Source organism: Giraffa tippelskirchi, chromosome 2 (genome assembly GCF_054371585.1).
Source record: "Giraffa tippelskirchi isolate mGirTip1 chromosome 2, T2T-mGirTip1v1.2.pri, whole genome shotgun sequence".
Taxonomy (NCBI): domain Eukaryota; kingdom Metazoa; phylum Chordata; class Mammalia; order Artiodactyla; family Giraffidae; genus Giraffa; species Giraffa tippelskirchi.
Window position 1 is genome coordinate 111,242,609 of NC_137276.1, and position 27,740 is coordinate 111,270,348.

The 27,740-nt window shown below is 45.9% G+C and overlaps 1 protein-coding gene across 14 annotated transcripts; it reads left to right on the forward strand.

Annotated features, from left to right (window-relative positions):
• The first annotated feature begins 206 nt into the window (after positions 1-206).
• Positions 207-27,205, forward strand: FBXO25 (F-box protein 25). Of its 14 annotated transcripts, none has more exons than XM_081574351.1 (12): positions 207-301; positions 10,689-10,829; positions 13,314-13,417; positions 13,782-13,830; positions 14,511-14,560; positions 16,806-16,898; positions 18,580-18,673; positions 20,222-20,406; positions 21,336-21,518; positions 22,646-22,789; positions 25,862-25,888; positions 26,481-27,205. In XM_081574351.1, the coding sequence occupies exons 3-12, from the start codon at positions 13,331-13,333 to the stop codon at positions 26,568-26,570; spliced, it is 1,002 nt and encodes a 333-aa protein (XP_081430477.1). In that variant the 5' UTR covers positions 207-301; positions 10,689-10,829; positions 13,314-13,330; the 3' UTR covers positions 26,571-27,205. The 14 variants fall into 14 exon arrangements, with proteins under 14 accessions (XP_081430477.1, XP_081430478.1, XP_081430469.1 ...); XM_081574352.1 differs by having other exon boundaries at positions 21,339-21,518; XM_081574343.1 differs by lacking the exon at positions 13,782-13,830 and having other exon boundaries at positions 207-469.
• Positions 27,206-27,740: the final 535 nt, after the last annotated feature.

The window sequence follows — 27,740 nt, forward strand, 5'->3', positions numbered from 1 at the left end:
CCCTTAGCGCCGCTACACTCCGGCCCGGGCCGCACCCACTGCGAACTGGCAGTCACTAGCTCAGTGGGTTAGGGCAGACGACACCCACTGCGCACGCGCGCGCTGCCGACTCTTGGATCAGGGTAGCAACACGGCCTCGAGGAGCCGCGCCGGCCAATCAGCGCGGCCGGGGGCGGGGCTTTCCGTGGCGCTCCCGGGTAGGCGGTGGGCAACTTCCGGCAATAAAGCCTGACGCTCCGCCGTCAGGTGCGGGTCGTGGGCTTCTGAGCGCCGGGTGGGGCCAGGATTGTCGGCGCGCTAGGTAAGGAGTGCGATGCTGCGCGCGCCAGGTGGGGGCTGTAGGCGGTCGCGCGTCAGGTGGGGATCGAGGCAGCCTGTCGGCCTTAACCCCGCGCCCACCCTCCGCGACACGCCGTCCAGCTTCCTTCAGGACCCCGCCCGGTCCTTAACAGCCTCCCGCCCCCGCCAGGTCGGCCCCCTTGCCCGCCGCCCCCGCCCGCCGTCGCCGGGATCCCCGTCCCTCGGCCCGGTGTCTTGTGAGCCCGCCCTCCGGCCCCGCCCTCCCCAGGCCAGACCCGTCCTCCCGGCGTCAGTCGTCTGCCGTCACTTGGCTCCGGCCCCTCTGCGGCTGCCTTCCTTGTTTGCTTTTCTTGAGCTGACGCCTCTGCATTTTGCATCCTTCTCTTCGCGGTAAGCTCCACTTTGCCCATTCTCCCAGCCCTGGCCTGCTAAGACTCATCTGGAAGGAGTCCTGAGGAACCTTCCTTTCCTGCGTCTCGCAAACCCTTCCCTCCAGCCCTAATCAGAAATGACTCGCGTTCTCTTTTCTTTCCTCTTCCACTTCCCCTCTTTCGGGACTGTTTTCCGTTTCCTTATGGCATCTGTGATTATCTCTCAGGCCTTCTTATGGTAAACCCCATTTCTGATTCCCAGCCCTCGATTTACTCCTGCTTGATCTCTCTGTAAAAGATTCTTCCACACTTAGAAGCCATATTCATGTTTGATCTGTCAACATTATTTGGAAGTTTTGTAAGGAAAAGAAAGCAACAGAAAAAGTCAAATGCTTATCAAATGAAGAATCAGTCATTCTTATCTCAGAACAATGGAAATTATTTTCTCAAAATTTATGATAAAAGATGAATACTGGAAAAGAAACTCCTTTGCCAGCTTTTTGTCTAAATATAAAACTGCCTTTTATTTTCGTTGTAACTTGTTCTTGTTCCTAGTATATATAGCAATAGCTCTTGCTCTACAGTTATAGTTTTTATTGTTTTGAGAATCAGTTTAGTGATTTGAGATAAGTACTGTTACTCCATTTCCTTTCCATCTGACTTTAAAACAAACATCAAGGTACATGTAGCCTTTTTAAATTTATTAGCTGTATATTTCCTTTCATATGTTTTCCTTGTCTTGTGTTTTATATTTAGATCAACCATTACTTTCAGTTCAGTTGCTCAGTGGTATCAGACTCTTTGCGACCCCATGGACTGCAGCACGCCAGGCCTCCCTGTCCATCACCAACTCCTGAAGTTTACTCAAACTCATATCCATTGAGTCAGTGATGCCATCCAACCGCCTCATCTTCTGTTGTCCCCTTCTCCCGCCTTCAATCTTTCTCAGCATCAGGGTCTTTTCCAGTGAGTCAGTTCTTTGCATCAGGTGGCCAAAGTATTGGACTTTCAGCTTCAGCATCAGTCCTTCCAATGAATATTCAGGATTGATTTCCTTTAGGATGGACTGGTTGGATCTCTTTGCTATCCAAAGGACTCTCAAGAGTCTTCTCCAACACCGCAGTTCAAAAGCATCAATTCTTTGATGCTCAGCTTTCTTTATAGTCCACCTCTCACATCCATACATGACTACTGGAAAAACCATAGCCTTGACTAGATGGACCTTTGTTGGCAAAGTAATGTCTCTGCTTTTTAATATGCTGTCTAGGTTGGTCATAAATTTTCTTCCAAAGAGTGAGCATTTTTTAATTTCATGGCTGCAGTCACCATCTGCAGTGATTTTGGAGCCCCCCCAAAATAAAGTCTGTCACTGTTTCCACTGTTTCCCCATCTATTTGCCATGAAGTGATGGGACTGGATGCCATGATCTTAGTTTTCTGAATGTTAAGTTTTAAGCCAACTTTTTCACTCTCCTCTTTCACTTTCATCAAGAGGCTCTTTAGTTCTTCTTTGCTTTCTGCTGTAAGTTTATGGCATTACTTCAGATCATATCTGATGTATGACATATAAGCCAAAAAATATAAGGGAAAAAACCCCTGCAGTTTTTTGACATCTGTTTTTATACAGTGCCCTGGAATTGCTGTTATAAAAGTGTTGTGATAGAGATGGATGGTGCTATCCAGGAATTGCTATCATAACAGTATTGTGCTAGAGATGGGTCGTAGATTGGGATTCCATGACTGTAATCCCAGCTCCACCAACCTTGGTGCCTCAGTTCCGTCATCTGTAATATAGAGATTTAAACTTTTAAAAGGGGATTGTAACATTTCCTGCCTTGTAGGGTAGTGTAAGGATTAAATGAGATAGTAGAGGTAAATTGTCTCGAGTAATGCTTACCCCATACTGAGATCTAATAAATGTTTGCAGCTTTTATCATTAGTTAACAGAAAGTTAACTTTTTGAAGGAAAGACATTTTTTGGTTACTTCTGATTCTCTTGAGTAGGAGTTTGAGCTGGTAAATGAAGTTCATGAAGTCCTGTTCTCCTGAAGTCTTCACCTGCATGTCCTGCTGTATAGAACAGACATCAAGGGAAGGTTTACAGTAGATATCCCCATATGCTCTCTGACATTAGCTGGTAAAATGTGCATAATATTGCAGATTGTACAAGCTATTTCACAAGAGTAGCCACACTTTGAGTAGTTACTCTTACACATTTAATAATTTTTAGGAGTAATTTCTAGTTTTTATTTTTGTATTTGGAAATTATAAAAAAAGGTAATTTTAATTAAATTTGTAAAATGCTAGCAGTTCAGATCTTTTAGTAGAACAGATAGATATATTTCCATAAAAGATGATGGATTGTCATCATTCCAAAAGTTTAGCAATACTGTTTTTCAATTTGCAGATTTGTTAGATGCCTCACGCTGGGAACATTTTTGAAAATTTGAGAGCCAAGTCTTTCACATTGCAAGTCATGTTTTTTCTTTTTTTTTCTTCTGCCTGATGGCTTTTTTTAGGGGGGGGGAGGTTACTGTTTGTGATCACTGTGCTTCCAGAATCTCTGCTTAGTTTATAAACTAAAGCATAAAGATTACATTTGAGTATTATATAAAGTTATATATTGTAATAACCTATGATGGAAAAGAATATGAAAAATATGTATATGACTGAATCACTTAGCTATACACCTGCAGCTAACACAACATTGTAAATCAACTATACATCAATTTTTAAAAAAGGTTATATGCAAGTATAAAAGCATAAGTATAAAGATTATTCACATTTATAGGATGGAATACACACATTTGTTTTGAAACAAACCTTTTACTCTGTTGAAAATAAAACCCTTGGAAATGTACTATTATTATTTCCATGGCCCATTTAGCTGCATTTCACTCCCTAGCAGCTGAAAAATTAAGGCCAAATATATTTGTTTCTCACAGAGTTGTTAAAGTCACTGTGATTATCTGTTGAGTTTTGGTAGTTGTAAAGGAATCGATTATCTTACTGGAAACCCCAAGATGACTCTTAACTTTACAGTAGAAACTTGGTGTAAATGTTATAGGGATTGCTTGTGAGGCCTGAATATAAATGCATTAAATGGTGGGCATGGTGTTCACATAGGCAAGTACAATGTGTGTCATAAAGTCTTAAAATATTTTGTTAGCTGAGATGTTGACAAGAGGTTTCTACTGCTTAAGTAGTTGTTCTTTCTGCCTCTGTTCTCCCCTTCAATTTATCCTTCAGACCCTGGCAAATGATTCTCAAAATAGCACTGCTCACATTGCTAGATTGCTCGAAACTTTTAATTATTTAGAGAATAAAGTCCAATACCTCTGATATTCAGCATTCTCCTAGTCTCCTTTTCAACATACCTGCCAGCCTTGCTGTAGATTTCTCTATTTCAGCCAGCATGTTCTGCTTATTCTCAGTCATGTTGCATGTATTCCTGTCTTCATATTTTTCTCACCCATCATTTCTGTGATTGGTATTTTTTCTTTCCTCTCCATTCGCTTAAGGTCTAACCATGCTCCGAGGCTAAGCTCATGTCCTCATTTTTCTTCAGGTGTTTCCCAGATGGTTTGCTTTTTACTCAGAATTTCTTTTAATCATTCTCTCTTCACTCACTCAGTATTCATATTACAAGAGTGTGTGTATACATATATATATTTTTTTTTTTTAAATGAGAAACCAAGTTTATTAATTTAACTATACAAAAACTTCTAAATTCTACAAGAAAGGAAAAAACTAAAATAATAAATTTATTAAACCTGTGAGCATACTAATCATAAAAGAAAAACGAAACAAATACTGGGGATAACTCTTCAGCTACATCAGGAATCAAATAACAGTGTCACCATTTCTGTCACATCAGGAAATTGTGTACTATAAAAATTGTCACATGATTAATACATGTTCACCTAAGAAAATAAATAGTAAAAATAAAAATGTCTCAAAGAAAAAATAATGTACTTGAAATTCAAACATGAAATCACTTGAAATTCAAACATGCAGAGGTATTCACTATTTATATTTTGCTTTATCTGCTTTTAGATTTTTTTTCTGTGCATACATGTATAAACTTGTGCTCACATGTAGAAATACACAGAAGTATCACATATATTTTCCTAAAACTTGCTTCTTCCACTTAATATACTATGAATATCTTTTTATGATAATAAATATTCACACAATTATTATTTACAGTCACTTATATCCCTGGTGTAAGAACATATATTTAACAAAGCCTCTTTTAGATATTTTAGTTGTTTTAAATTGTTACAGTATGTTCCTGTTAAAAAGAATTCTTCAAGGGACATTTTTCTACATAACATCTCCAATCACAGTTTTACTGAGATATTAGTGACATATAGCACTGTATATGAGAGTGCTGTGAAGGTGCTTAACTCAATATGCCAGCAAATTTGGAAAAGTCAGCAGTGGCCACAGGAGTGGAAAAGGTCAGTTTTCATTCCAATCCCAAAGAAAGGCAATGGGAAAGAATGTTCAAACTACCACACAATTGCACTCATCTCACACACTAGCAAAGTAATGCTCAAAATTCTCCAAGCCAGGCTTCAACAGTACGAGAACCGAGAACTTCTAGATGTTCAGGCTGATTTAGAAAAGGCAGAGGAACCAGAGATCAAATTGCCAACATCCAGTAGATCATAGAAAAAGCAAGAGAATTCCAGAAAAACATCTACTTCTGCCTTATTGACTACGCCAAAGCCTTGACTGTTTGGATCACAACAAACTGTGGAAAATTCTACAAGAGATGGGAATACCAGACCACCTGACCTGCCTCGTGAGAAATCTGTATGGAGTAAGAAGCAGCAGTTAGACTCAGGCATGGAACGATGGACTGGTTCCAAGTTGGGAAAGGACAGTTTGTATATTGTCACCCTGCTTATTTAACTTATATGCAAAGTACATCATGTGAAACACTGGGCTGGATGAAGCACAAGCTGGAATCAAGATTGCTAGGAGAAATATTAATAACCTCAGATGTGCAGATGACACCACCCTTATGGCAGAAAGTGAAGAGAAACTAAAGCGCCTCTTGATGAAAGTGAAAGAGGAGAGTGAAAAAGCTGACTTAAAACTCAACATTCAGAAAACTAAGATCATGGCATCTAGTCCCATCACTTCATGGCAAATAGGTGGGGAAACAGTGGAAACAGTGACAGACTTTATTTTGGGGGTCTCCAAAATCACTGCAGATGATAACTGCAGCCATGAAATTAAAAGACACTTGCTCCTTGAAAGGAAAGCTATGGCCAACTTAGAGAGCATGTTAAAAAGCAGAGACATTACTTTGCTGACAAAGGTCCATGTAGTCAAAGCTATGATTTTTCCAGTACTCATGTATGGATGTGAGAGTTGGACCATAAAGAAAGCTAAGCGCCGAAGAATTGATGCTTTTGAACTGTGGTGTTGGAGAAGACTCTTGAGAGTCCCTTGGGCTGAAAAGTCAATTGTAAAGGAAATCAGTCCTGAATATTCATTGGAAGGACTGATGTTGAAGCTGAAGCTCCAATACTTTAGCCACCTGATGAGAAGAACTGACTCATTTGAAAAGACCTTGATGCTGGGAAGGATTGAAGGCAGGAGGAGAAGGGGATGACAGAGGATGAGATGGTTAGATGGCATCACTGACTCGATGGACATGAGTTTGAACAAGCTCCAGGAGTTGGTGATGGACAGGGAGTCCTGGCATGCTGCAGTCCGTGGGGTCGCAAAGAGTCGGACACAACTGAGTAACTGAACTGAACTGATAGCACTGTATATAAGTTTTAAAAAAATGTTTTATTTTGTATTGGGGTATAGCTGATTCACAATGTTGTGATAGCATCAGGTGAACAGTGAAAGGACTTAGCCATACATATACATGTATCCATTCTCCCCCAACCTCCCTTCCCATCCAGGCTAGCACATAACATTGAGCAGAGTTCCATGTGCTGTACAGTAAGTAGGTCCTTGTTGGTTGTCCATTTTAAATATAGCAGTATGTACATGTCCATCCCAAACTCCAAAACTGTGTCTTCCCTTCACCCTCCCCCTACCCTCTCCAACCTTAAGTTTGTTTTCTAAGTCTGTGAGTCTTACTGTTTGTATCATTTCTTTTTAGATTCCACATATCAGGGATGCCATTCGATACTTCTTCACTGACTTAACTTCACTCAGTATGACAATCTCTCGGTCCACCCATGTTGCTGCAAATGGAATTATTTCATTCTTTCTAGCGGCTGAGTAATATTCCATTGTATATATGTACCACATCTTCTTTATCCAGGCCTCTGTCCATTGCTTCCATGTCTTGGCTATTGTAAGCACTGCTGAAGTGAACATTGGGGTGCATGTATTTTTTCAGATCATGTTTTTCTCCAAATATATGCCCAGGAGTAGGATTGCAGAATCATATGGTAGCTTTGTTTTTAGTTTTTTAAACCAAATGTTATATGTATGATCTGATTTACATACATCACAAAATGAGTACCACAATAGGTTTAGTGAACATCTATTATCTCATATAGATACAACAGTAAAGAAATAGGAAAAAAAAATAGTTTTCCTCATGATAGGAAGTCATAAGATTTACTGTTTTTATAACATTCATATATAATGTACAGCAGTTTTAACTAGCTTGTTGTACAGTATATCCATAGTACCTGTTTAATTTTATAACTGTAAGTTTGTGCATTTTGACTACCTTCATCTGCACATATGTTTAAATGTATTTACATATATGTGGAGGGGGCTTTCATTTGTTTTTTTTCAGTTTGTCAAACGAGTATATTGGTATACCTTTAGGGAAGGAATGCATAATGTAACAACACATTTCAGTTCAGTTCAGTCGCTCAGTCAGGTCTGTCTCTTTGTGACCCCATGGACTGCAGCACACCAGGCCTCCCTTTCAGTCACCAACTCCCTGAGTTTGTTCAAACTCATGTCCATTGAGTCAGTGGTGCCATCCAACCATCTCATCCTCTGTCATCCCCTTCTCCTCCTGCCTTCAGTCTTTTCCAGCATCATGGTCTTTTCAAATGAGTCAGTTCTTTGCATCAAGTGGCCAAAGTATTGGAGTTTCAGCTTCAGCATCAGTCCTTCCAATGAACATTCAGGACTGATTTCCTTTAGGATGGACTGGCTGTATCTCCCTGCAGTCCAAGGGACTCTCAAGAGTCTTCTCCAACACCACAGTTCAAAAGCATCGATTCTTCAGCACTCTGCTTTCTTTATAGTCCAACTCTGACATCCATACATGACTACTGGAAAAATCATAGCTTTGACTAGGCAGACCTTTGTTGGCAAAGTAATGTCTCTGCTTTTTAATAAGCTTTCTAGGTTGGTCATAGCTTTCTTCCAAGGAGCTGCTGCTAAGTCACTTCAGTCGTATCTGACTCGGTGCGACCCCACAGACGGCAGCCCACCAGGCTGCCCCGTCCCTGGAGCAAGCGTCTTTTAATTTCATGGCTGCAGTCACCATCTGCAGTGATTTTGGAGACCCCCAAAATAAAGTCTGTCACTGTTTCCACTGTTTCCCCACCTATTTGCCATGAAGTGATGGGACCAGATGCCATGATCTTATTTTTCTGAATGTTGAGTTTTAAGTCAGCTTTTTCACTCTCCTCTTTCACTTTCATCAAGAGGCTCTTTAGTTCTTCTTAGCTTTCTACCATAAGGGTGGTGTCATCTGCATATCTGAGGTTATTGATCTTTCTCTCGGCAATCTTGATTCCAGCTTGTGCTTCATCCAGCCCAGCGTTTCTCATGATATACTCTGTATATAAGTTAAATAAGCAGGGTGACAATATACAGCCTTGACATACCCCTTTCCCGATTTGAAACCAGTTTGTTGTTCCCATTCCAGTTCTAATTGTTGCTTCTTGACCTGCTTACAGATTTCTCAGGAGGCAAGTCAGGTGGTCTGGTATTCCCATCTCTTGAATTTTCCACAGTTTGTTGTGATCCACACAAGTCAAGGTGCATTTTCGATGATCCAGGGGATGTTGGCAATTTGATCTCTGGTTTCTCTGCCTTTTCTAAATCCAGCTTGAACATCTGTAAGTTCACGGTTAACATACTGTTGAAGCCTGGCTTGGAGAATTTTGAACCTTACTTTGATAGCATGTGAGATGAGTGCAGTTGTTCAGTAGTTTGAGCATTCTTTGGCATTGCCTTTCTTTGGGATTGGAACAACACATTTAGTCTGTGTTTATATATTTGTCATTGAAGAAATCGTATCTTTGACCTATTAGCAATATTCTGTACGGTTGCCACTTGATTCTTCTAAAATGCAGTTTAAATATGATAATGAAAGATACTTTGGCAATTGTCAGAGTGGTCCTAACAGACATTTTTCTCTTGTTTGTGTTTTATCTGGATTGACTGGACACTGGTGGCAGCTTTTGCATTTCAGGGTGATCTGTAGTTGTGAAACAAGAGTGTGATACGCACTTTATTGATATACTGTTGAGATTTAAGGAATTGTTTTTAATTATTTTCTAAAGCAAGGATTTAAATTAAATAATACATGACTAAAAGAGATGTGTTCTGATTATTAGTTTAACAAGGTTTTGAGATCCTTTTCGTATGGTGGAAAATTACTTCATATGTTTCATGTTGGGCACTTGTAGTTAACTCAGGAATATTGTTGGAGGCTTATAATTTCTCGCTGACATTTTTTTGTCTTTTTTAAGCCCATATAAATGCCTATTTAATAGCTTATTTTTTTGTGAGTTATATTAAATATATTTGGGAGATGGTATTTAAACACTTTAATCTCCAGTGTACTCTGTGATATGATGTGTGATATTAGGGAAATAGCCCAGATTTACTTTGGATATGAGGTTAATATAACACAGTCACTCTATTGAAACTTTCTGTTGGATTTTGAAGTACCTTTTTGTATAGCTGAATACAATGTATGCTTTTAAATTCTTACCGTACTGGCTTCTTTATCACACTTACCTCTCTGTTGATCGTTTCTTTCTTGAATCCATTCTTGTCTTGCCTTCCCACTTCTGCTGCATCTGTGGCTTTTCCTTTTTGGTGTCCTTTCTTGACTCATCTTCATCTACCTGTCCCTTACATGTCAGTGACTCTTAGAGCTTCTGGCTTGACTCTCTCCTTTTTCCTCTCTGTCTGGTCTCTGTCTGAGACATGGTTCCTGTGGTCATACTGTCTGGATGCTGATGGTTTTCCTACCTTACTCTCTTTCCTCACCCTCTCCTCTGAGTCTTGGATCTGCTTGTGTTTCATTCATTCTTCCATTCATTCAGTGATTGGTGAGCTACCTGTGTGCCTGGCATCGTTCCAGGTATTGGGATACAGAGTTGAACAAGATACGGTATTTTCTTGAGGAAGGCAGGCGACAGCCATGTAGTTTCAGAGGACACTTATTCCTGGGATGACGTGAGGTGCTGGCAAAGAGACTGAGTAGCCTGAGGTCTCTGTGAAGCTCAGCTCTGGCTGAGTCGCCTCCCTGCAGAGGTCTCTTTCTTGGCCACTCCGTGTCCTCAGAGTGCAGTCCAGCTCCTTTGATTCGTTTGCAGCGGTGGCCTCTTCGTTCTCATGCCAGCCACTCCCCGCTCCTCCCCTTATGTGGTCAGCTTCACCAAAGTCGACTGTGTACAGGGCTGAGCATCAGTGTCTCATGTCCTTTGCTTCTAACTTCTGAGTGGATTTTCTGTTCAGTGTCATTTTCCCCTTTCTTCCTCATTCTCTGACTGCTTGTTCTTCAGGCATGAGCTGGGATGTCAGACCTGGGACACCTTTCATGACACATGCAGGATTGGGCTAGTAAATCCACCAGTCCTCACCTGTCTTACCCTGTTAGTACAACTGAGGTACTGTGTTATCTTCACTGTCCTTTGTGTATAGCCAGCATGTAAGGCACATCTATATGTGCCACATTTAGATAGGATTGTATTCATTAAAATTAATGAACAAATGTTCTAAAAAGAAACATATCAGTAACACATTTTTAACATAAAGTAACCATGTTTTATAGGCGAACTATGCCATTTTTGGGCCAGGACTGGAGATCCCCTGGATGGAGTTGGATTAAAACAGAAGATGGCTGGAAAAGATGTGATGCATGGAGCCAGGAACTTGAGGGAGAGAACAGCCAGTGTGACATTGGCCACAGCATGTGAGTCTAGCTCAGCAGAGCCACCTTGTCTCCCATCCAACATTGATGTCTCGTCTGCTAAAGCCCCGTGACTTACCAGTTGGCTGAGAATCGCCCCCAGACAAGCTGGTGTGAGGAAACAAGTTATTAGCCAGAGTCTGAGCCTGGTGGAGTGCCTGGTGCCACACACAGATGCTGCTATCTTCTTTTTATTTAAAACGTTTACTCCTTACAACTTTCTGAAACATAGGTATTGTTATTAACCTTCCATTATAGCTGAGGATGGAGAAGGAAATGGCAACCCACTCCAGTATTCTTGCCTGGAAAACGCTATGGACAGAGGAGGCTGGCAGGCTACAGTCCGTGCGGTCACAAAGAATCGGACACAACTGAAGCAATTAAACATGCACGCATAGCTGAGGAAGGAGAAGAAATGAAAAGACACAGTGCTGGTGGCCTGCGTCTGAGGCCCATAATAATGGCTTGCACCAGATGGGAGAGATTTCTCTTGGAGGCTTGAATGGTGCTGTGACTTTGCTCGGTGCTGAAGTGACGTATCTCATTGCTCTGCAGGTCCCAGAGTGCCGCCTCACCTGTGTGGTTCAGGGCGCAGCTTCACCCCATGGCTGCATTCCTTCTGGCGGGATAAGGGAGGAGGGGGATAAGGGAGGAGGGAGACACCTGTACCCATCTCACGAGCTGGTGTCTGAGCAGCAGGGGGCGCTGAGGGCTGTGGTCCTCTCCAGATGGAAGTGGATGATTGCAGACACAGGAGCAGGCTGGCGGGCCGTGGTGTGTCACTCCCAATCCGTGTCACAAGTGTCCTGCAGTGTTTGGGCAGTGGGAGGTCTAGGACCTCTTCCTCCAGAGAGTCATGGCTTTTGCCATGGGTCATACTGCATATTTTTATCTCACATTGACCTAATTATCAACTGTGTATTTTGAACTGACAGCATAAGTCAGACAGCTCAAGTGCATAGGTGTCTGTGCTTTCTCCCTGTACGTTTGTCCCCGGACCGTTCCCTCCCTTCAGATGAGGGACAGTCTGGCATCCTGGCCCTCCCAGGGCAGAGTTGGGCAGAGTTTGGCAGAGCACGCGTGGGCGTGTCTCCCCAGGGCCCCTCACTGCTCTCGCCCAGCCAGACGGGGCGGGGAGAGAGGTGGGGGTGGGGGTGCTGGGGAGCTCCCTCATCCCCCACGCCGGGTTCCACTTCTCTGATGCCCTTCTGGAGAGCAGTGTGGTTCTGTTCCTCCTGGATACCTTTGTGATTGTCATTAGCAAAGCTGTTCAGATTTGAGAGCTTCTGCCTTTAGTGCTTGAATCAGTGACAGCAAACTAGTGTGAGACTAGTATGAGATACAGGATCATCCAATTTCTATGAATTGGTGTTATTTAGCACCTGTCATTGAATATTAAGTTCTTTGTTTTTGGTAAGTGCTCTTTTGCCTGTCTTGATGATTTACAGTTCTTGCCAGTGTTGTTTAAGTCTGTTCTGACAGTGATGAATGCATTCATTTGGCAAATTCAACTGTTTTTATTAAAAGTGAATTCGGGTTAGTGGATAGCGCCTGTGTACAAGTTTCTTGTCAGAGAGTGGTGGCAAGGAAGCCAGCGGTGTGACCTGGGTTTTGAGCATCGGTGCTTGGACCTCTGCTGGCCAGAATCTCCAGGAAGCCCCTCTTTGCCACCAGCTGGAAAGCTGTCCAGGGTCAGTGTGTTGAGAGGAAACATTGCATGCATCTTCACTTTTGAAGGGTTGGGCTGTGTTTCGCCTAGTCTTTTTTTTTTTTTTTTAACTACAAAGAAGATTTTTTTTTTTAAAGAAAGTGTTTTCAAGTTGTTTAGTTATCACCTTATGGTTTTATTATCTTGTTTCATCCAAAAGAAAAAAAAATGGGAAAGCTTTAAATTACATGTATTTCAGTGGAAGAAAGACATGTTTTACTTCATCTGGCTTCAGTTAAAGGCCTTAATAGGCGGCATTATTTGATTGATGCTTTGTAAGGATACGTGCCAGTGCAGTAATAATTCTAGTTGAGTCTTTGGAAACGTGGGGACAAGCAGAAATGTTAGGTGTTTCCTCAGCATTGGATCAGGGAGACAGCAGATCATTAGTATCAGGTACTTTTTTCCAGAGTATAGATTATATAAGTTTTAAAGTCTGAAATGACTTTGGTTGAGCATGTCAGAATCCTTAGGAGATTCTAAAACATGTACATCACTTCCTGATACAACTTTCTGATAAGAACCAGGATAAACCTCATTTTTCTCAGAACAAACAAAAAACTTAGATATTAGCCTTGTAATTTCAAACGTGTGATTTGTTGCTTTGAAAATTAAGTGATCGCCTTCAGATTTTAACATGATTTTTATTTTGGGCTCCTGAATTGTAAAAGTATTTATTATCCAAATAAACCAAAATTTGTTTATTTATTTATTTTACAAAAGAAAATCCAAATGAAATCCTGGTAAAAGTATTTTAATAAAATGTATCTTTGTTTCAGTATCTTAAATAGTGAAGATGAAGAAATATTCAATAATGAAGAGCACGAATATGCATCCAAAAAAAGGAAAAAGGACCATTTTAGAAATGACACAAATACTCAGTGTAAGATCATTTTCATTAATAATCTCATGATGTTTGCTTGTTGACTGTTTTGATAAATTGGATTGTGTTGACAGTGCTGTTCTAGGGCAGAAATGCTGATCCAGTCACATAAGCAATAGTGTGTCCAGAGGTGGTCGGACTTGGTGGTCAGAGTCTTGCAGCTCTGCCATTTGCTTGACTAAGTCATCAGTAAGATTTACAGCAATGAAATAAAAGACAGGAAAGCCCACAGAACAGCCTGTCTGAATGTTGAATTATGTGTGTTTAGTCACTGTGTCCTACTCCTTGCGAGCCCGCCAGGCTCTTCTGCCCGTGGAAGTCTCCAGGCAATAATACTGGAGCAGGTTGCCATTTCCTTTTCCAGGGGATCGTCCCGACCCAGGGATTGAACCCTGAATGTGTCTGCGTTGCAGGTAGGTTTTTTTTTACCACTGAGTCACAGTAGCGGTCCTGAATTTAGGTCTATTCACTCCCAAGCAGTGAAACTGACCTTTAGAGGCCTTGACACTGCTTTGGTGCAGGAGACATTGCTGGTTTGGAACAGGAGATAGTCGTGGTCAGAGCTGGAGCCTGTAGGCAGGGTGGGCGAGGGCCTGGAGATGGAGCAGCTCTGAGAGGGTGCCTGTGCATGTGCTCAGCCCTGAGTCACTGAGGGCCTGTTAGTGCGACCAGTCGTACATCCCCTGGAGGCTCCCATGGACAGTGTAGTCTCGATCCTTGAAGTTCTGGGACATGAGTTACGTGGAAAGTGTATTTAAATGGATACCATATAGGGACAATGAAAGAGGAGAATTTTTATTAGGGTATATACGAAGTGCACATTTATAACCATTTATGTTTGGAGATGGCTGAAGTCACTGGTGACACTATTTTCTTCTAAGTCACCAAGATGTGGCCATGCCATGTCATCTTTCATGCAAAGACATTTCAGCACTTTATAAACTGCTGTTGGGAAGTGAAGCACGTGGCCGAGTCAGGGGTCTCCTGTCTACATGGCATCAGACAGTGTTGTTACAGGTGCAGCTTTTGAAGCTTCTCAAAATTTTTGTTTGGTAATGAGTCACCAGATGTTAAAAACAAATTTTTATCATAGGTTTTTATCGTGAAAATTGGATCTATGTCCATAAAGAAAGCACAAGAGAAGTAAGTATTCTGTTATAAATAAGAGTATATTTTGTATTGTTTCTGTTGGACGTGTGATGTCACGTTAAGTAAATTGTTTCTTTTGCAATATCAAATCAGTGTCCAAATTCTGACAGGTGAAAGCTTATGAGGGTCGTCCAGACAGTGTTTGCATGTGCATGAGTGTGTGTGTGTGGTGAGCGTGTGTGTGCGTGCATGTGGTGTATGTGCCTCTGTGTGTGTGAGTGTGTGCGTATGTAGTGCATGTCAGTGCCCCGTACAGACCTGATTCAGCTGGGGGCTGTTTCAGAACAAGTATGGGCCCACAGGTGCTTTGATATTTTCTCCCCGCCCTCCCCGAGCTGTTCACAGTGAGCTGCTGTTACTGGTGGGGCTGTGTCTTGGCCCCCGTGTGTTCTGGAAGGGTGGAAACAGCTTGTAAACCCTCATTTATTTGTAGAGTAGTGAAGGTGGTGTTGGTAGTTAAGTTGGAATCTCAAAGAGCAGTTCAAGCCCTGCCATCCCCCTTTCTTGGCGGAAGGTCTGGTCTGTTCACCTCAGCTGTCTGTTTCCTTTTTCTCTGCTTGGTGTCTGGGGAAGCTTGCTTCTGTCTGTAGCCGGAAAGACTCTTTTGCTTTTGCCTTATTTTGTGACAGTTGGGGAAATGATTTGGGAGGAGTCGTTTAGCATGTGTTAGACTATGTTAACGTGAGTGAAGTGTTCTGGTAGTGTTGATAGTGGATGTTCTGAAACCAACCCCATTTCCTAGAAGCTTAAGGGTTAGATCCTCAGACAGGGAGTTTGTCTGACCTGTTTGGCAGTAGTTGCTGTTGTTAAATAGATGTGCTGCTGGGAGAACCTGTGTGAGCTCATGAAAGACTCCGAGACAGACCAGGTCCTGCTTTGGTGCACACGAGGCAGAAGGGGAGGGGGCTGCGAGGCTTCGGAGGTTGCTGGGTCCAGGGAGCAGGGGCACGGGCAGGCATAGGGAGGGGCCCCCCTCTCTCCATGTAGCATCGCACCTTTGGTCTTTTCCTCTGGGCCCATCAAGTGTTTGCTGCTTGTGTGGTGCACACGTGCGACTTTCAGCCCTGTTGTGAGATGGGTGGCTCCCTGGGAGCAGTCTGTCACACCAGTGTCTCTATTCTGTTCATTGAGAAAGAGAAACATTATCGGCTGTGATGGGTTTCATATTATGATCGACACTCCTTCCACAGCTCCCAGGGAAACATTCTGCACCTAGTAATGTTGAGCATTTGAGATGAGTGTGTCTTGTTGACTTCTGTGCATCTTGAGGCTGCTGCAGTTTGGGGGTGTGTCTCGTGTTGAAGACAAGGTGTCCCCTGCACCACCCTGGTGGGCCCACTCTTGTCTCTGTTTGAAATGCGAGGCGTATCTGTCTTCTCATGTTTTCTGTGATTATTCCGCTCTTTATCCTCGCAACTCTGAACTGAAAACCTCTCTCTGTTCTAAGTGTTCAAAAACAGAGATAGAGTTTAAAATGTCTTCTGAAACCTAGGGTTCAAATCTGTACAGCACTTAATATAGAATATGGGGCATATCATTATGGAAAAACATCTAAAATAGCAGTGTTTCTGGTAATGAAAAAAAAGTCATGTTTCCTTCGTGGTCTTTGACTCTTGAGCCTGTGGGCCTTATTACCACATGCTTGGGTTTTAGGGTACTAGGCCCCCTGTTTCCTGCCTGAACACTGCCCATTGTCACATCCCATCGCCTCCAGTCCTTTCCACCTAAACACTGGTATTCAAACCTCCTGCTCCACTCAGGTGCCTCTTGGCCTTGATCCCGAGTGGCTGGGTGTAGACCGGGCTGCTGCAGGGGAGTTGAATGGCACCATGTGTGTTCATAGGAGAGGCCTTGTTATAGTGGCCAAGCATGATTTATGTATTTGTAGTTGCACAGCCTAGAATACATCTGGTTATTTTACTATTTTAGGCTTAATTTTGTCCTCCCCAAATACATGTCAACAAAAGAAATTGACAAGTATTTAATCAGTATTTATCTTTGTATCTACAGTGGTGTAGAGTGTCAATGCGTATACATAATTGATTATGCATAAATGACAGATTTAGAATGACTTTAATTTTACTCTAAAATTAAATCTAAATGTGGAATAAGTCATAGTAAAAATGAATATCCTTTGCGAAAATGAGAAGAAGTTGCACAGACTAATTCCCATTAGCTGTCCATTCATTTTGCCAGGTTGGCTGATTTGATGTATCATAACTTGTGTCTGCTTTTCCAGAGGCATGGCTACTGTACTTTGGGAGAAGCTTTCAATCGCTTAGACTTCTCGAGTGCGATCCAGGACATCCGCAGGTTCAATTACGTGGTCAGGGTGAGTGTTCATTTCAGAGCCACCGGAGGACACGTGGAGTGGTTGCATCCTAAAGATTATCACGTCCAACGTTTAAGATGCCTTTGGCAGCTGCGTAAAGCTGTGCTTGTTCCTGGTGGAGAACCATGGGGTGGGGGGTGGGGGTCAGGAGGAGGAGGACTGAAGCTCCCTCCAGCCCACCTCACGTGTCACGTTGGAGACGGAAGGAGAGGCAGGAGTTTCTCTCAGGGTTTCTTACCTGGTTGTGTTATATGCATTTTCTACTTTGTGTTTTTCACAGAGCGTGAGCCCTGCTCAATAGAGGGGAGCAAGCTAGTGGAAAGAAGGGAATTGATACAGAACAGAGCTGCATAGAAGCCTTGTTGTGTTAATGATCCAGTTTTAGAAGAAATTTTTACCTTGGCCTGCATTCAGAAAATAAGGGATCTCACTGTATATTCCATTTATTGTTTGTTTTTATTTGCCTAACAAGTTTACTCACCTGACTGTCCTAGGCCAAGAGTAAGTGATGAGTCATGAAACTGTTCATTGGGATTTTTAATAGTGCCATCAGGCTGTGGTAGATACTCCCTATAGTGGCCTGTAGGAGTGCTCCTGTAAGGACAGAACCCTGGCTGGTTATGTGACCTCCAGCCGGGGCTGGGGTGTGGTTTCTGTAATCACTGCAGCACAGGACACGTGCATAGACACACTAGAATGAGCAGCATGATCCTCCCCAGCAATTATCATGTGATTGTCACATTTGTCGTTTGGCTACCACAGTCGACACAGCAGTGTGTGTGTGCAAGAGTGTGTAAGTGTGTGTGGGTTGACACTTTCTGGGCTCCCTCTGCAGCTGACAGAGGCAGCAAGGGAGGGCTGGAAAGTAGGGGTGAAGAATCCGTTTTCAGAGACACAGGAGCAGATGTGATCTGAGTCTTGGAATGTGTTTACAGCTCACCCAGAGGGGCTTAGGTTGCTCAGGAACAGTACGGGCAGCAGTGAACGGGTGTGTGCAGGTGCGGGTCTGACCAGCACCACAGACAGGCATGGGCACAGTGGGGGCCTGCGCGGGCACAGCAGTCATAGGACGTGAGGGGGTGGGAATGGGCTGACACAGGTCTCTTGAGCTGGTGTGCCTAGAGGTGGGCATGGGGCATTGGCAACTCCTACAGATGCGTTGTGCTGTGATGACCGGTGTCCCTCATGTGCAGAGGGGAGGGGCAGCTCTGTGGCTGAGAAGCTGGCACTGCTGCCGTGTCCTCCCTGGGTCCTCCTGCCAGCGTCCCTGCTGGCTACCAGGCATGCTCCTCCATCAGAGCCAAGGAGGGATGCAGCGGCTTCCATGTGCTGAGAGCAGCCAGCCTCTGACGGAGGTGGAGCCGGGAGGTGGACATCTGGGCCGGATGGACCTGCGGGAACAGTGGGAGGGCAGCGCTGGCAAGGAAGCTGGAGGGACAGACAGAGGGACAGATGTGCTGGGGGGCCATCAGGGAAGGTCTGGCTCATGTGAGGCTGGGACAGTCAGAGGAGAGAGCACAGAGTACAGGAGGGGTGGCCAGGACACTGGCCGGGGCTGGAGGGTGGAGGTTGAGTAGCAGCCGCACCTGCATCCTTTGCTTTCTTCTCAGGTCACTGGGGTGGGGAGGGGGGCTTCCCTTCAGAGGTGATGCTCACCTGTAACCACCCCCCCCCCCATAAGCTGTTGCAGCTGATTGCAAAGTCCCAGCTGACCTCGCTGAGTGGTGTGGCCCAGAAGAACTACTTCAACATCCTGGATAAGATCGTTCAGAAGGGTAAGGCGAGGACTGACATTTTTAATGATCTAAGTCTTAGTTAGAAACTTAGTACAAGGAGACGGGATTTTTCTTTCATTTACTCCCAGTATTAATGGTGTCAAATAATGTGATGGGCTCAGGTTGGTCGCTTGGTACTTGATGTTGTTAGTGTTCTTTAAAAGATGCTTTTGGACACAGAAGAACATATTGTAATGAGAAAGACAATTTGGGGGGCATACCTTGAGGCATGTGGGATCTTGGTTCCCCCACCAGGGGTTGAACCCATGCTTCCTGCAGTGGAAGTGCAGTCTTAACCCCTGGGCTGGCAGGAAGTCCCTGAGAAAGTAATCCCTGAGTTTTAAACGGACAGTTACTGCTTCATGGTTAACTAGTCATAGTTCACTTTTGCTATATAGTGATTCTGTAATTAGCAAGGTTGTGACTTAGTTCTTAGGCATCAGATAAGCCTGTAATTTTCTTTTTAACTTAATGTTTGTCTTGATTAGTTAGTGGCCAATAATAAATGAAACTTTAAGAGTTTATGCATATACATGCCATTTTAACTATCAGTTCTGTTTATGATTAAGTATAAAAGAAAATAGAGATGGTTTTAAAGACAAAATTGTAGACTCAACCACAAATACACTATCAGACAACATTTGGAAGTTTTCAATTTCAAAGTTTTTGAATCTCATCATACTTGTGGTACCTCAAAAATGATGCCACTTTGGATGTGCAGTGAAATTAGCCAATTATTTTCTTTTTGTGGTAAAATATACATAAAATACCATCTTGCCTGTGCATCTTGAGTGCACAGCTCAGTGGCATTGAGCACAGTCACATCACTGCAGCTGTCACCACCACAGTGGTAACACACTGTCCCCATACACAGTAATCCCACCTCCCCAGCACCCACCATCTACTCTCTCTATGAATTTGACTATTCCAAGGACCTTGTATTAGCATCAAACAACACTTGTCCATTTGTGACTCGTTCTTATCATAAGGTCTTCAGGGTTCATGTGACGCATGTCAGAATTTCTGTCCTGTTTAAGGCTGAGTACTATTCCATTGTGTGTATAAATCACATTCTGTTTATCTGTGGTATCTGTTGAGAGGCCCTTGGGTGGTGAAGCAGGTCATTTTGAAACTCATTTTACTTATTTATTTATGTTTGGCTGTGCCGGGTCCTCGCTGCCGCACAGGCTTTTCTCTGGTTGCAGAGAGCGGGGGCGCCTCTCTAGCTGTGGTGCACGGGCTTCTCATCATGGCGGCTTCTCTTGTTGGGGAGCACAGGCTCCAGGGCTCTCAGGCCTCAATAGTTGCAGCTCATGGGCTCAGTAGTTGCAGCTCCCAGGTTCTGGAGCGCGGGCTTCATAGTTGTGGCTCCCAGGCTCAGTTGCTCTGAGGCATGTGGAATCTTCCCAGATCCAGGAGCAAACCCGTGGCTCTCCTGCATTGGCAGATGGATTCTTCATTGAGCCCCCAGGGGAGTCTGAAAGCAGGTCATTTTTAACAATGCGGGCTGACTGTATTGTTGCGTTGTTTTGTTTTTGTTTATTCCAGTTCTCGGTGACCACCAAAACCCTCGTCTGATCAAGGATCTTCTCCAAGACCTCAGCTCCACCCTGTGCATTCTGATCCGAGGAGTGGGGAAGTCCGTGCTGGTGGGAAACATCAACATCTGGATTTGCCGATTAGAGACCGTTCTCCGCTGGCAGCAGCAGCTGCAGAATCTTCAGATGACTGAGGTATGTGCTTTCTGGCCTGCAAGTGAGTAGTCTCTGCTGTTACATCACAGAAGCCATTGCTACTTCTAAGTGTATGTAGAAGACTATCACAGCTTTTCCAAAGGTTTTTTTCTCTTTACATTTCATGAATACATATTAAACTGTCATAAGATGGATTCAGGCCAAAAGACTCTTTAATGGCTTATAGGTGTCACTGGAAAGACAGTGGGCTTGGTACTTATTAAAAACATCTGGTCCTATGGGTGATGAGGTGGTAAATTAACTTACCTTGACAGCAGATTAGATATTTTAGGCTAGAATAACATTCAGTAAATTAAGACTGCACCGTATAGTAGTGACTCTGCTCACCTGCTGTTGCTTCTCAGGGTTGGTGTTTTCATCTCCACCTCTTGCTGTCTTTGATGTTTTGTGTTTATTCTGATAACTAGTTTCACCAAGAGAAATGTTGACCCAATTCACTTAAGTGTTTTAGGTTGTGTTTGGTTTATCTCTGGTTGGGTTCACAGGTGACCTTGGGCCATGTATTTGCCGTGTAAATGCAGGATTTATAGGGAGTGATGGTTCCCTAGTTAAGGCCCTGCAGTTAGCAGGGGTGATCTGACATTCCATGTCCAGGCAGCCTCGTTGCCGTGGTCAGGGGCTTGTGCTGTGAGGGCCGCTGACCTGTAAGACACTCACACATGGGGCATGTCTGCTTTCCAGACCTTGACCAGGCCCTGTGCCCCAGGTGCCACTGTCCCTGAGTCCCTGACATGCAGTGATGCCACATCACCCAGCGAACTCTGGGACGAGGGTGTCAGTGTCTGGGACCCCAGGCTCAGCCAGGGCTGCTGCAGGGTGTCCCCTGGGAGGAGTGGGGAGGAAGGAGATGTCACTGTGACCAAATGTGCTCCTGCGTTCCCGCTGGAGTAAGTGTGCGGCCCTCCCAGCAGGTGGACAGTGGCCTGACACTCAGCGACCTTCCTGTGCACATGCTCAGCAACATCCTGTACAGGTTCTCGGATGGGTGGGACATCGTCACCTTGGGTCAGGTGACCCCGACACTGTCCGCGCTCAGCGAGGACCGACAGCTGTGGAAGAAGCTCTGCCAGTACCACTTTGGGGAGAAGCAGGTGAGTGGGGGTTGTGGCCCTGATGGCCAAGCGATCAGGGAGTGGACTAGAATCACTATGGGAAAGCTGCTTTTCATGTTGAGAAAGCCACAATTTTAAAAATGACCCAGAACAGAGCAGCAGAACCGGGGGAGTTTCTTCCTGTCAAGGGTGGGCCATTAGTCTTTCCTGTGACTGGAGGCCCCTCTCCAAGTGGCATGTCCCCTCTGAGACTCATGGGTAGGTGCCTGCTCCCTGCACCTTGCCCTCCCAGGATGGGACTAGCCTTGGGTTCCAGTGGATGCTGTGTGTCTCCCAGTTACTGCTGCCACTCCCTGCCACCCCCGCTCTGTGTAGTTTCTGGAGCACAGCACTGCCAACTGGGTGCCCGTGACACACACAGCAGCGTGCAGGGCCAACGCAAACACAGTCTTGCCTCCAGAGGCCCCAGGGAGGGCCAGATGTCATGTGTCTCCTCAGACACAGGCTCGCAGATCTGAGGGGTCACGTACCTATCCAGGAGAAAGTCAGGTGGTAGAGGCAGCGAGCAGGTTCCCGCCTGAATCAGAGGGTGAGAGGTTGGGCACAGCCAGGCCGCGGGGCCACCATGCTCGCCTTCTCCTGGGGGCACGGGGCTCACGAGTGGAGAGTAACATTCTGAGGAACCGTGAAGATGCTGCTGCGTCACGCAGCCCCTGGCCACGCCCAAGCCCGCCTGCTCAGCATCCCATCCATGCCTGTTCCTCTGAGGGCGTGGTCGCTGCCCCGCAAGGTGTGAGGTGCCACCTCCTGCCATCTCTGGGGCCCAAGACACTGAGCATCTTTTCATGTGCTTGTTGCCTGTTTGTGTATCTTTCTGAATCATTTGCCCATTTTGTATTTGGATACTTTCTGCGTTCTGGTTACAAGTCCCTGTCAGACACAATACATATAACTTATTTTTAACTTAATAGACATCATGGACATCACTCCAGATAAAAACCTTTAAGTCTGTTGAACAGCTGTGTGGTATTCCATTGTATAGATTCAGCTCAAATTTAACTTCAGATAATTGAATGTTTCCTGCAGTGTATTGCCTTTTAAAGTTATTGTGCACCTGACACTGCTATGAAAGTCATCTGATTCTGAACAGAAGTCTGTCTGTCTAGTTTTGTAGACACTTGATCCTTTCAGAAAAAGGTCATGTGGAGTGGAAGCTGATGTATTTTGCGCTTCAGAAGCACTACCCCACCAAGGAGCAGTACGGAGACACCCTGCACTTCTGCCGGCACTGCAGCATCCTCTTCTGGAAGGTAAGGATAGCAACTGTGCTCCTGGAGAGACATACTGTCCACCCGAGTGTAGCGTGTGATAACATGTGGCGTCTCACCAGGGATGTCCACCCGAGTGTAGCATTGATAACATGATGGCGTCTCACCAGGGATGTCCACCCGAGTGTAGCATTGATAACATGATGGTGTCTCACCAGGGATGTCCACCCGAGTGTAGCGTGTGATAACATGATGGCGTCTCACCAGGGACTGGGCCAGGGACAGGTTCACCAAAGCAGAACTGTGGTTGGACCTGAATGTGGAGCCACCCACCGCTTCCCATGCAGGATGATAGGGCAGGACCTGTCCCCCAGGCCGTTAGCACACTGACTGGTGCTGCGGCCCAAGTCCTGGCAGGCTGCTTCCCCCTGTTCTTATGGCTCAGCCTGAGAGGAGGGTCGGGATCCCCGCCTCTTCTGGAAGTCAAGGGAGGCCACCCCAAACCCCCATTCTCCACACTTGGCCTCAGCTCCACTGTCAGGACCCCCAGCAATGGTGCCTCCAGGGGCTTCTCCTCACAGCACAGCCCTGGAGCAGAGGAGAGGCCCATGAAGGCTCCCGGGCTCCTCCTGTTTTTTGACCCGAACTTAGCATGTCTGACCCTTGTGGAGACTGAGCTGTGTCTGCAGTGGTCAGGCCCATCCTCTTCCTCTCTGGTTTCTTCCTCTCCTGTCCAGGCTCTGATAAAAACAAGTTTCTGGGGGAGGTACAGGTGCTTCTGTTCACCTCCTGTTAGAAAAACCATTTTCGTAGTTTGCCTTGAGTCTGAGTTTAACATTGTGAAATTTCACTGGGGAGCACAGGGACAGGTGGTCTGCCCCTGCCGCTTGGTGTCCTCCCATGGGGCCATGGGGCCACATGCCTTCTGCCTTGTCTGAAGCACCGCGGCTGTTTCTGTTTTCTGTTTATCTGTAGTTTGTTGGCTGGATTATGTAGCAAACTCTAAATTTCTGAAAAAACAAGTGACTAAATTGTTTTCATTTCAGCATAATTGTTATCATTTCATGATAACGTGGCTTTTTTTAACTGTACCCCTGTGGTTGTACGGTGGGAGTCCCCGTGTTAACAAGGCTTTACTGCTGGTGCTGCAGGGGACCAGCCAGAGACCATGTTATTTCTGACTTGTTTTGGAGTCTGGCATGGCTTGTTCTGCACGGTTAACAAGAGGAAAGGTGTTGCATCGCTGCAGTGGTGATTCTGTGGAACCTGTTCCTCCAGGCCAGGGGCACCTCACGCTCAGTCTTGCCAGGGTGCTAGTGGGAATGGGTGAACCAGTCAGCCTCGGGGCCGCAGCACACAGAGGGTGGTCCCAGACATGTGGCAGCTTCAGGGCTGAATCAGCAGATGAGATGATCTGGTTGCTGCTCTGAATGACGCTTCCCCCAAGCAGCTGGTTTATTCCAGAGACATTGGGAGCAGTGGTGTCCCCCCGGGACAGAAGTCTCTGTCTCTGCATATGGCAGACCATCTGAGAACACTGTCTCTGATGTAGTGAATGGAGAAACACCCTTGCTACTTTCTGTGTTGGCGTACGAATGTTCAGGTGAAGTATCAAGAAATAGGGAAGTTCTGGATTTTTAAAAATTGAAAGGTAATTTTTTAGGTTTCCAGAAGAATTTGCTGAAGAATTCTTTTGTTTATGAAAATTCACAACAAGTGTCTTACTGGTCTTTGGGCTCTGAAATGCTCACAGTCTTGCCTTGAAGGCCGAGCGCCTTAACCTCTGTGCAGCCTTGGGGACTGGCTCTGTCCATCTGTGGGGTCACATGGCAGCTTTTTCTCCCAGAGGCCATTCCCCTTTCTTCTGAGGCTATGGGTGGAAATTTAAAGAAAAGACGACTGTCTGGAATTTGTGGTGGACCCTGCTGCCTGTGTCAGCTCCTGAGCAAGCCCCCGGCTCTTCCTCGGCTGCCCCCACCCCCACCCACGCCCCAGCTTGGCCCCCCACAGGCCCAGTTTCGTGGAGCCTCTGTGAGGGCAGGCCTGCTGCGTGGAGGCTGCATGGTGCTCAGCACCATGTGGGGCGATACCCCACTGTGCCCGTGCTGCCCGCGTCCCACTGATCCTGTCCTCTTCCACACACATAGGCGGGGGCTCTGCCGCGAGCTCATGCTGCCACTCCAGCTGCCCCAAGCCATCCTGTCTGACCTGGCTTCACTCTCTGGATGCTGTGTCAGTTTTTCTACTTGTCTTTGTGGGAATGTCACCAAGGTGAAAGGAGGTCTTGGAGTTGTTGTGTCACCTGTGTGCACGCAGGCCCAGCTCAGGTCTGCCTGCTTTCCGTGCAGTGGCCCTCCTGTGAGACCACTGTGCTCCCCACCCCACTGTCCTCTAGCTATTTTTCAGGGAACTTCAGCTAAAACCAGGTATTGAGTGAGCTGGAAGCCAGACAGAATGAATCCAGTTAAAGGCAGGGATTGGGACTGTGTGTCCTCTTTGGTCTCGGCGTGTCCACCGCCAGGTCCACACTGCAGGTGTGCAGCAGGGGCTGGGAGGCCGCTGGTCCCGGCCTGTGCTGACAGCCAGCCCCGTGGACCCCCGGGCTGTGGTGAGGGGGGCACAGCCAGCCAGTGGGAGAGGGGCAGGTTGGTGCTGCCCTTGAGTTGAAAACCGTGGGTGAGCAGGAAGAAGCCGGCTCCCGTGGAACCTGCATTGTTCACTTAATTCCACAGAGCTGATTCAGACTGTAAAGAGGGAGTGAGTGGGCTTCAGGGATACCTGCTGGAAATGTTACCAGTGTGACCTGCTGTGCTGCTCTGCATGTTCTCAGTGAAGTCGTGACGGTCATTTAGCTCTGCTGTCTCCCCAGCTGTGGGCCCAGGACTAGAGGAGGTGGAAGCCAGGTCGCATCCCAGACGGCCTGCGGGTCCTATGACTTCCAGCTGCTGCATGGGGGGGGGGCTCATGGGCAGCTCCGCCCTGTTTCACTGCCCAGTGATGTTGGTCGTTTTCATAGATGATTCATGTTCAGCCTGAGTCCTGGTATGGCCTGGCTCTTCCTAACCCTGTTTTCCCTTTTTTCCTCCCTTCACTGCTCTCCTCCGCCACCTCCAGGACTGCCGCCTTGCTTTATTACTCGAGGTACCTCCTCTCTGCCTGTCTGTGCGTGTCCCCGGGGGGCCGGGCCGATCAGGCCGCAGCCTCTGCTGACGTGTGACTAGCCTTCCTACTTGGCCACCATTTGGGGTCCCGTGAGCTGCCTTTAGGCCAGAGGGAGGGTGTAGGCTTGGCTGGGGGGTCCCGTCTCCAGACACTGGCCTAACTGGCCCCCAGGTCCTGAGGTTGTTCTGTCTGCTGATACCAGCGAGCCCTGGTTGTTTCTGCCGTGGGACATGGTGCTGGGCCTGCAGGGGAGCGTGGGTGTGTGGTGCCCAGAGCAGTTCCAGGTGGATCCTGACCCACCGCGGGGGGGAGGGGGCAGTGTGACCAGGACGGGGTAGGGGTGGGGAGGAGGGGAGCATGGGCTCCTCGCGGCCCCCTAACTCAGGACCACCTGTCCCCCACACACTGGCACAGGGACTCTCCCCGCTGAGCAGCCGCATGCTCCTAATTCTCATCACCTGATGTCCACATACCTGTGCGGTGGGGTCCAGGCGCATTTAAACGAACGCTTGGTGACCTCTGAGCTGTCTTCCCTCCCAGCCCCTGTGGTAACACCCTGCCCCTCCCACAGGACTCGGGCCACCCCTGCACTGCCGCTGACCCGGACAGCTGCTTCACACCTGTGTCCCCGCAGCACTTCATCGACCTTTTCAAGTACTGAGGGCCTGGCCTGGCCCACCGTGACCTGGAGCTTGCTTCGGAGAGAACGTGAAAGGGCTTGTGAGCAGTGGCGCCTGTGGTTTCCACCTCTGAAACCGGGTCAGGGAACCCCAGCAAAATCATTTCTGCTTCTCTCTTTAAAAAATTCTTCTAAGCACATTAAAATTTGGAACTTTGTGTATTTGTAAATATGGTTCAAAAAGAGTGTTTTCAGCACTACATCCTGTGCTGAACTGACACTAACAGCCAAGAAGACTATTCCTCTTAACTCAAATGATGGTTTCCCAATTTTGTAGTGATTGGGGTGAGGGTATATCACTGATCCTTGTAATGACATTGTACAGAATATTTATTTTTCTTAAGATGTATATTAACTGTATTGGTTGTGTCTGCATGAGTCTTCTCAGATACAGAAGGATCCAGGGAACTATGGGCCTGTCTCCTGGATGCTCAGCAGTGCATTGTGAATTGTGCAGATGGCTGAGACCCACAAGGGCCTGAGTCTGGGCCTATGGTCCTGGGCTCATGCCCAACGCTGACAGGCAGGGCCCTGACCTGGGGGAGCCTGGTGTGGCCTGCACCACACTGCTTGGAATCTTCTTCTAGCAGAGTAATAAATCATGTTTGTCTACCTAACTTTGTCAATTTTGCATCTTACTGAAAAAAGTGTGTCAGTGATTTTGATAATCATTTATTGAAACCCCTCAAAGATTGTTTTATTTTAAAAATATTGCATGTACATTTTAGAAAATTTTGAAAATAAAGATTTATAAAAGAATAAAATTGGTGCATAACCCTGGCACTCAGAATAGCTGTGCTTGCCAGAAAGCACGTTGGAATGACCCCGGCAGATGCAGGGGAGAAATGAACAGGGTCAGGGATCTGAGCCCAGTCATTTCTGCTTCCTTCTTCTTAGCAGATGGAAATGTGCAGTCTTGCGTATTTGTAAATAGTTTATGCTTTCAGCACACATTCTGTGGCGAACTGGTGCAGCCAAAACTATGCTTAGTTGTCAGATGACAGTTTCTCTGTGTGTGAATCAGGTGAAAGCTTTTCATAAAACCATCAACGGCATGTATATTGTTCTCATTTTACAACCAGCTCTTTTTTCACAAGAGTTTGTGGAAATACGGTTTTTATTGGTGACATGGTACCATGCAGCTGGAAAGAA